General features: G+C 39.3%; 1 protein-coding gene and 1 long non-coding RNA gene across 2 annotated transcripts; both read right to left on the bottom strand.

Annotated features, from left to right (window-relative positions):
• Positions 1-4,751: 4,751 nt before the first annotated feature.
• LOC108667804 (tripartite motif-containing protein 2-like) lies at positions 4,752-5,683 on the bottom strand. The gene has a single exon (XM_018154875.2). The coding sequence runs from the start codon at positions 5,532-5,534 to the stop codon at positions 4,752-4,754; it is 783 nt and encodes a 260-aa protein (XP_018010364.1). The 5' UTR covers positions 5,535-5,683.
• Positions 5,684-7,725: 2,042 nt separating this feature from the next.
• Positions 7,726-8,419, bottom strand: LOC125177851. Its single transcript, XR_007156687.1, has 2 exons — positions 8,358-8,419; positions 7,726-7,877 (listed from the first exon to the last, which is right to left on the bottom strand). It is a non-coding gene; the product is annotated as an uncharacterized LOC125177851 (long non-coding RNA).
• Positions 8,420-10,109: the final 1,690 nt, after the last annotated feature.

The following is a 10,109-nucleotide window of genomic DNA, read 5'->3' as shown; positions in this document are numbered from 1 at the left end:
AAGTGCGTCCCTAAGGAACCAACAATACACTGTGTTTTAATGAAAATTAATGAATAACTAAATTTTGTTCTATTATTGTGCCATAATCATCAGTACACTTGAAGTGGAAAACAGAGTTTATATATGCTCATACTTTTCCACTAATAATACATCAACAACTAGAACTTCAGGAATCAGGGGAGGACAAGAACACTTAGCACTGTTTCCTTGCATAATAGTGATGAATACATGATAATTTGGGTGCATAATACATGATCATTGGGGGATAAACACAAGAGATTGAGCAAACCTCAGCTTAAGTACACTGTCAGTTAATAATTCAATCATAAAGGCTTTGGGTGAATGGAAATGCTAAATTAATATTTGCAGGGGTTTATTGGTACTCAAAGAAAATATCAGCAGTCCTTTGCAGAAGATAATTAATTCTACTTGGAAATTGTTAGAGAATAAACACAATTTCAGGCATCAAACACTAACCAGGGTCTTCCTTAACAGATGCCAGTCGATGTTCTTCCAACTGCTGTGCAATAGAAGAAGACATGTGTCTTGATGAGCATCTAATGAAAGATGAACCCAAACTCCTGCATGCTTGAACCTCGACAACATGATTGTCTTGTGTGCCTTCAATGAAAGATGAACCCAAACTCCTGCATGCTTGAACCTTGACAACATGATTGTCTTGGTGAGCCTTCAATGAAAGATGGACCCAAACTCCTGCATGCTTGAACCTTGACAACATGATTATCTTGGTGCACCTCCAATGAAAGATGGACCCAAACTTCAGCATGCTTGAACCTTGACAACATGATTGACAGTTGAGTTGAAGAAGTGCCATCTGCAATATATTTCATCAAAAGTCAAACAGACCAAATACATTTTATGCCAATATGGTCAAGCTGGTGAAAATATTATTTATTGTACAGTATGTTGAATATAACAGAGGTTGCTACAAAGAAAGATAAACAATGTTAAAAGGAATTCCTGTGAACAACACACGAGTCGCCACTTTCCTCAAGTTGCAGTCTTTCAATAAAAACATATTATCAAAGTACAATTAATTAACAACATTTTTGTACAGATTTTAAAAGCTTGAAGATGTTTTCTAGCATTCAAAATTGTTTTGCAGATCAGTATTACATTTTTTAATGAATATTGCAAAGTAGGTATACACAACAGTAACTCAAGGGTCATTGACAGTAGGCCTTTAAAACAGAATTGAACAATAAATTAATGAACATTAATTGATAAATTGAATATTAATTAATATTCATTAATTGATAGATTGATAAATTGAACATTAATTCATAGCTAATACAATAAAATTGGATTGTTACCTTCCATTTTTACCTTGATTTTTTGGTCATTGATTACATCATTTGCTACTGATACAATTAAAAATCACAACAGTTACAATGATCATGTATTATAAATGAAAAATCACAACAGTTACAATGATTATGTATACTTGTTAAATACCTGCTTCAGAAGTTTAAAACATTTAACTAATAACATTCAATTACATTTGAAGCAGAAACATCTGAAAACATTTGACTGAACCATAGTGGCAAACAAGAGAATTTTTTAGAATCAGTTCATTTTTAATTTTCTCATTTACTCTAATATGTTATGCATGATAATGCTGGTATGATGGTATCTATGATAATTTTCTGGTCTCCTTATCACTGAACCTTGTGTTCTGTAAATAATGGTTACAGCCTTACAGGGAACCAATTCACATGAATGTCACATCACTTAAATGGCATTGGAACTGCAAGGAAAGATTTGGCAACCATTTTAGCAACTTGATTAGCAATTCAAGTGAAAAGACCCTTCAACAAACAGTTTTCATCAACTTTCTAACTTTTTTTGTTTTATTTTTAAGGTTTTGGTTGCATCAACCAAGCACCCTACTTCATAGTGACAAACCAGAGATATTTTAGAATCGGTTCATTTTTAATTTCCTCATTTACTCAAGATTTAAACCAATTTCTTATGCAAGATAATACTGGTATCCATGATACTTTACTGGTCTACTTATAGGACTCAAAAATGAACTTGAGGAAGAGTCTATAAAACTCTTTGCTTTGCCACTATGCCCTACTTGATATGAAATTGCAGGGTGAACCAGTGGTGGCCGGGGTGGCCATGTGGTGGGCGGGGTGGCCCAGTAGTGGGCAGGGTGGCCCAGTGGTTACAGTTCAGAGTACCAGGATTGGAGCAGAAAGTTGAGCTTGAGGGTTTGATCCCAGCTCTGTGCGCCAGTTTCTGGACAGTATAGGCAAGGCCGGGCGGTTAAGCACAGCAAAACTGAAGCAGTGAGTTTTGAGTTCAAGACCACAACAAGCTGTGAATGTTCTGTGCTGATAAGAATTGTTGACAGGCCTAGGGCCTAATAAACACTGAAATGGCTAATATTATTATTATAGTATAATAGCAAGGCAATCTTTAGCCAAGGAAACACAAATTATATAACTAAAACCACCGCTGAAATGGATCAGAAATCCTTTCAAGCAGAAGTTGGGACTACTTAAATGTCTGGATATACAGTACAGCTGGATTTACTGTACAGCTGGATATACGATACGGCTGGAAATATGGTACGGCTGGAAATACGGTACAGATGGATGTACAGTATGGCTGGATCTATGTTACAGCTGGTTATACAGTACAGGTAGATTTATGGTGCAGCTCAATATATGATATGGCTGGATATACAGTACGTGTAGATTTAGGGTATGGCTGATATACGGTACAGCTGGATATATGGTAAATTCACCTATAATTGCCATCCTTGATTGAGATTGCATCATTTGCTGATATATTTAAAGAATACAATCAATTCATGGAGCTCATTACGTAGATTTCTTCAATGAACTAATGAGTTGACTCTAATGCAAACACCACAGCGTTAAAATTATTTGCACGCCACTTTCTTTCCAATGTTTCCTTGAATATCTCAAAACCTAATGAATTTACTAGCCTGAGATTTGATTGAACTATGCAGTTTGTAATAGGGAAAATAACACTAGATACACTTTCAGATCAAGATGTAATTTGAACAAGTTTTAACACGCTGAAGTTCCCTAACACCTTCAGAAAGAAACTGTTGGAAAATACTAACAGTGGCATTAATCAGTGTCAATTAATTAATCAGTGTCAATTAATTAATAACTGTAATCAATTAATTAATCAGTGTCAATTAATTAATAACTGTAATCAATTAATTAATCAGTTTGTAACACCATTAAATCATTTGTTAGTTTGAAGTAGATGGAAAAACAATTAATTTGAGTATATCTACAGGTCCTGTCACAATATGAAATATGTCACGTTGGCAACAGCTGAGTTAGTTATAGAATAGAAATGATGGCACCGAAGAAATAGGCCCATGGCTTGTTGCCGATTCTTGTACTTTTCTTCATTCCACAAGGGATCCGGCCTTCTGAACCCAATCTTTCCTTAACTTATGATTGTTGGATATAGCTCCTGGACTTATTGCAAGGCTTGTAAGGTGCTAGGCATTACAAGATTGAACAAATGCTCCTGCATAGCTTGTCTAGCCTAATCTTGAAGGCGTTCATACTTGGAGCATCCATGATGCTATCAGGGAGGCTGTTCCACATGTCGGTGACTCAAAGCGAGAAAAAATATCGTCACATGGAAGTGTTACAATGCAGCTTTTTTTAGTTTATAGCCGTGGCCCATGGTGTTGGTTCTTGTTTCAAATTCTAGTAATCCTTCTGGGAACTTGTATAAACCATGAGTTATAATAATAGGTTATGAGCCACATGAGTTATAATAATATAGTTATAGTTTATGAGTTGTTCACTGACAAGCTGCTTGTTCTCTTAAATTACATGATGCTCTCAACAACTGCAATCATTTCTAAACTAAACTAGAACAGAACACAAAATCTAATTTTTAAACTGAACTAATTGATTAGCTCATGAACATTGTTTGACTAAGGTGCAAATAATGTCAAAGTTTGAATTCAATAACATCATTCAAAATTTTCTTTTTAAATATTTCATGAACAGTTCATTGGCCAAGGTGCAAACGATGTCCGAGTTTCAATGCAATATTATTATAAAAAATCTTCTTCATAAATATTTGGTTTCGAATAGAATACTTAGGAAGTACTGAAGTGTTGCCAAAAACCTGTCCTAAACCCTAGCATTTCCATGTCAACACAACATGCATGCAGTAAGGGATTAGAAACATTAAAAAAAAGCTGCTAATTTGTTAGATGAGCATTTTTCTGCAATAAGTTAATTAGTCTATTGACAAACATCCAGCAAAACTTTTTTTATTGTTAACCTAATGAGAAAATAAACTAGGTATGTCTTTACCCCCTTGCTATCAATATATACCATCTATATTCATACTTCCTAACAAAAGGAATGAATAACTTTTATGTAAAGCGGTGTCAGCGTTCATTAGGCCATTACATGTCACCAATTTAGAACATCACAGAACACTCACAGTTAGTTACAGGTCTCAAACACGCAACTCACTGCTTCAATTTTGCTGTGTTTAATAGCCTAGCCTCTCTGCCAATTTGACTGTTTGACTGCAATTGTGGCAGGTAGCCGCAATCAAACCCATACTCACAGCTCCAATCCTGTTATTATGAACTGTTACCACAGGGCCCAGTGGTGGGTTGATTTCTCTCATCCACTCACAAGCAGAGATGAATAACTTCATGAGTTGATAACTTTCCCTCATCCACTCACCAACAGAGATGAATAACTTTATGGGTTGATAAATTTCTCACATCCACTCACCAGCATTGAAGCTTCTCCATTCCCCTTAAGGGAATCCCACTCCTTGCTTGCAGCATTAAACTTTTTATGGATTTCTTGCAACATGAATTCATTTTCTGTGGGTTCCAGTTTGACACGACCAATAATTTCCTTGCATTTGATCCTCTTATTATCATCAACACAGGTGGGTAGGTTGACCCAGGCCCTTAGATCTTCCTTTGTTGAATTTATCTGGGCATCAACAAAATTGTTCCAGCCTCCTATATTAGTCTTCAGTTTGATTAATTCATCAATAAACTTCAATGTTTTAGAAAAAACTGATGCCATATTGTTCAGTTGCTCAAGTTTTCCTTGCAGAGCAGTTTGTATCTTGGTCCTGGAGTCCACATCGCCATTTTTCAGCAGCAAGTCGTCGATCAAGCTAATTTGGTGCTCAGCGTGGATGCCTTCAAGGCATGTGAAGCAGAGAAGTTCATGACACTCCACACAGATGTAGTCAACATCACTGCCATGATGAGGACACAGTGTCTCTAATTCCAAGGGTCGTTTGCTGCTCTCGCCTTTAGTGTTCATTAACACATAGTTGACCTGGATTCCATGTACAGAAATCTCCTTCCTACATTTAGGACATAGTCTGCTTTGAGGATTCTTCAGCAAACTAGAAATGCAAGTGTAACAATATGTATGGCCACAAGGCAGGAAGAGTGGCTTATGGTTATTCTCATCAAATTCTTCAGCACAAATTTCACATTCCAACAAACTGGCAGCCATGTTAAATGTTGTCAAGTAGTTCTAATTTTTAAACTACTATGTTAAAAAAATACACTCTTGAAATATTTCCAGACTAAAAACAGCAAAGTTTAATTTGAAGCTGCAAATTAAAGTAAAACCTGAAATTCAGAACATCATCAAAACAAACAGAAAGGAATTATAGATTGAGAAAATCAGTTCACTTCTCTCACCTGGATAAATATGTAATAAAAACAGCAATACAATGGGTTCTGAATCACTCCAAACTTCCAATCAAAACTCACTTAGAAACAATCTCAGTCATTCCAGACTTTGTCATTAATTCATCAACAACAACACTCACTTTATTAAACTTAAATCACTCAGCATGGTGGTTATTCAAATTCCACAACAAAAACTATCATGCACAAGTTTCAACTTGTAAGTTGTAGTTCAATATGTGGTCTTGATAAATGCAGGGGATCCTGCCATACTCAGCTTGGTCCCTAATTGACTATACTAAAATTATAATGGATCACACCATGACCAGATGGTTCCATTGACCATTGATGGGGTGACTTGGACCATTGACAGGGTGACTTGGACACCCCGTTAACCTAACCTAACTAACCCTTTGGTTCGTTAAGTGTATTTTTAGTATACCTTGGTTAGTTGGTTGGTTTAGTTGCCACTTGCCACATGTTTACTTGTGCTTCAGCTATTTACCTATATTGCACTGAAAGTCAAGATGAACATCACCAAAGAGATGGAAGGTCTTCATGATCCAGTTTCTCAAACCAAAAATTGTTCTTCCCCCACAAGGGGCGGAAGGTCTCAATTGTCCAGGCCGCTGAAGCTGGCATCTCCAAGAGACCAAGTAACAAGGGGGTGGCCTGCCAAAGACCACCACTGCCCTGTGGATGTAATGGACCATCATGATTCCTGCCTTCAGGAACGTAGCCTTCAGCACTTCAAGCCGTCCGTATCTAGGCCGTGGGTCGAACCAGCCCTCGGCCACTTGTCGGAGGACGATAAATTTTGGAACAGAACTATGCTATCTGAAACCCAACCTCAGATGCGCATGCGGTGAACGTAAAATAACGTAATTTAACAATGTTCAGAAGTCAGATTCGATCCACGGCCTGGTGGTGCACGGCAGGTTCTATGCGAAGCCAGAGGAAGACAAAGCCGAGTGGATCACGGCTGATTGGTGGATGTCCGGAGAGATCCAAGGCATTCGATTCAGGGCTTATTGGTGACAAAATTGGTGGTGCACGGCTGCGCTCCCTTAAAAAGGACATGTGACAAGGAGGGACAGGTGAAAAGCATCAGAAACTAAGACACTCGAACAAGAGGTCGCTTACACGGGACGTCGGCCACCCGCACGAGAGAGACAGATAAGGGAAATGTAAGGAATCCTACCTACATAATAACTTAATGTAAGGAATCCTACCTACATAATAACTTATTGTAAGAAATCCTACCTACATAATAACTTAATGTAAGGAATCCTACCTGCATAATAACTTAATGTAAGGAGTCCTACCTACATAATAGCTTAACCCCACAACTGAGACCTGCAGTCAGACACCGCGAACTCAGCAGTGGGGCGCTCAGGAACAATCCCCCTGGGAATGCAAGATCCCATAGGACTTCTGACGAGCACAGACACGCGTCAGAAGTCCCCCTGAGGGGTTGTTAACCCGGGTGTAAATATCATACCCAGGTATGAATTGTTAACCTGGGTCTTAAACTTTACTCCAAAAATCAGTTTTTGCCCTAAATTTCAAGGCGCGTCCTTTTGCTGTATCGAACCCTGACAGTAATTTCACACTTTAACTCTGACCGTAATTTCAAACCTCAACCCTGACCGTAATTACAACTTTAACCCTGACCGTAATTTCAAACCTTAACTCTGACCATAATTTCAAACCTCAACCCTAACCGTAATTTAAACCTTAACTCTAACCGTAATTTCAAACCTCAACCCGGACCCTAATTAGAAACCTGAACTCTGACCATAATTAAACATAAACTCGGACCGTAATCCGTAAACCAAAACCCGGACCGTAATTACAAACCTAAACCCTGACCGTAATTACAAACCTAAACCCTGACCGTAATTACAAACCTCAACCCTGACCGTAATCTGAAAACAAAAACCCTGACCGTAATTTGTAAGCAGCAAACGCAGGGTTTATAAGGATATACAAGGTAAATAAAGATACACATGAACGTATAAGAGGTTTATTTGCAGCCCAACCCCCCATGGGGTCGAGGGAGGGACGAAGGGGGGAGTAGTGGGGGGGATCACTTGGCGGGGGTGGCGGCGAGCTTCTTAGCGATGGCCTTCTTCCGGAGCTGTTCCTTGTTGCTGCGGGGGACCTGGGGGAGAGGGGGAGAGATGGTGCTGGGTGCGAAAGGGGGGGCAGTGAGTGAGATGCAGGATGGGGGGGGGTAGAGGGTGGAGGAGGAGAGGTGGCAGGTACGTTTCTAGGCAAATACTCTGATAATTGAATTATTTAAATTTAATTAAATACAAGGAAAGTAAGTGGGGGGTATAATGGGAGAGGTGTGTAGCTGTGTGTATCACCCGAGCCACACATAACACCCTGTATAGTTACACAATATTTGTATACTTGGGCACAGAATGCTCCTATAAATATTACACAATAAGGAAACGGAGTACATACATGTCTGGATGTGTATGGGGTATATATACACGCTCTGTACTGTATTAACGTGTGTTGCAGCGAAGTACACAAGAGTACACAATTGTATGTGAGCAGCACTCTCTAGTATACAAGTGTACACAATAATAAACAACACAGCACACACAACACAGCACACAGCACAGGGCCTCACCTTGCTGGCGGGGGAGCGCTTGGCGGCGGCGACTTTAGGGGCGGCGGGACGAGGCTTTGGCTGCAGGGAGAGAGACTAGTGACTGCTGGTGACTAGTGGTGACACAACTAGTGACACAACTAGAGACTAGTGACTGGTGGTGACTAATGACTGCTGGTGACTAGACTAGTGACTAGAGAGTAGTGACACAACCAGAGACTAGTGACACAACTAGAGACTTATGACTGGTGGTGACTAGTGACACAACTAGAGACTAGAGACTAGTGACACAACTAGAGACTAGTAACACAACTAGAGATAGTGACACAACTAGAGACTAGTGACACAACTAGAGACTAGTGACACAACTAGCAAATTACGGACCAGGCAATAAGTCCAGACGAAGCTATGCAGGAGCATATGTTCAGTCCTAAATTGCCTAGCAAATTACGGACCAGGCAATAAGTCCAGCAGCTATCTCAATCAATCGTCAGTTATGGGTTCCAAAGGCCGGATCCCTTGTGAATCAAGTCACGAAAAGTTCAAGAATCGGCACCATCCATGGGCCTATTTCTTCAGCGCCGACACTTCTATTCTATTCTAATGAGAGCCTTGGAGATAGTGCCTGAACAGATACATGGGCAAAATTAACTGTTTCCTGATTGGTCCTAATTTTGGCTTAGATATATGATTCCTAGCAACAGGATTGTCAAGGTTGACCTGCGCATGGCGCCAGCAAACAGGTTTCGCGGCTGCAACCGACCGTTGGCGTTTGGCATCACTTTCTCCATAGAATATTACAGAGTTATTACTAATATTAAGTTCACTATAAAACCAGAAACACGATTTAATGGATCTTTCTGAATTTAAATTCTTTAAACTGTCGTAATACCGTGTTCACAAATTAACCAACCAAACTAGTAGCAACAGCGATGCTGAGATCTTACTTCCAGTTTTCATAGAACATTTTCACAAACAAAAGTTTTATTAGGTTTAAAATTGCCATTTATTCATAACTTCCAAATTTATGTAGTATAGTTTTGAGTGACCGAAGCCGTTTCATGCTTCAAGTAATCTATTGCGATGACACTCAAGTCCTAAAGCCTCATTCCTGCTCCTTGAATAGATTTTCTTATGACGGAAGAATTAGCAGTTTCATGAGAGGACTCAAGATGACATGCGATCTGCTTTGGCACTATAACTAAGACTCGTGTCCCCAATGAAGCATTTGATACGTTTGATAATGCCGTCTGTTTTATTACGTGCATCAAGAAGCCATCACGTCTCAGTACACTGTTAGAAAAATTACCGTTGACGGTATACCGGCGTTTCAGTGGCCGGTCGGCACGTGAAAAGAAACACCGTGTCGCCGTTTTCATTCTAATTTAACACTAGAAATCCGTAAAACATCTGATAAAAACGGCGAAACAGTTTATTTTCAAGGGGCGACCGGCCACTAGAACGCCAGTGGGTTCGTCTTTTCACAGTTTTTTCTAACAGTATAGTGTGATATGCACCTCAGACATCATCAAGCACGTGTTCATGGTGTGATCATCGTACGATATGATGTCCGAGGGACATTGCCGCTTCTCCGTTCGGCATCTCGCGCAGCTGCAGTCTAAGTGCGTCTGGGTTTTCTCAGGATATCAATTTGTAATCAAGGATATCAATCAATACTCTCACTTTTGGGATATTTGTACTGCAGCATCTTGCTGCTATTTGAAATAAAGACATTAACGCGTTAATTTATTTTTAGTTTGGGGCTGACAAAAC

The sequence above is a fragment of the Hyalella azteca genome, unplaced genomic scaffold (genome assembly GCF_000764305.2).
Source record: "Hyalella azteca isolate HAZT.00-mixed unplaced genomic scaffold, Hazt_2.0.2 contig5292, whole genome shotgun sequence".
Lineage (NCBI taxonomy): Eukaryota > Metazoa > Arthropoda > Malacostraca > Amphipoda > Hyalellidae > Hyalella > Hyalella azteca.
The sequence above is the reverse complement of the archived record's forward strand: the minus strand, read 5'-3'. Positions and strand labels throughout refer to the sequence as shown.

What these genes read in the sequence shown, in the direction of transcription:
- LOC108667804 (XM_018154875.2), bottom strand. Translation starts at nt 5,534, where the DNA reads ATGGCTGCCAGTTTGTTGGAATGTGAAATTTGTGCTGAAGAATTTGAT.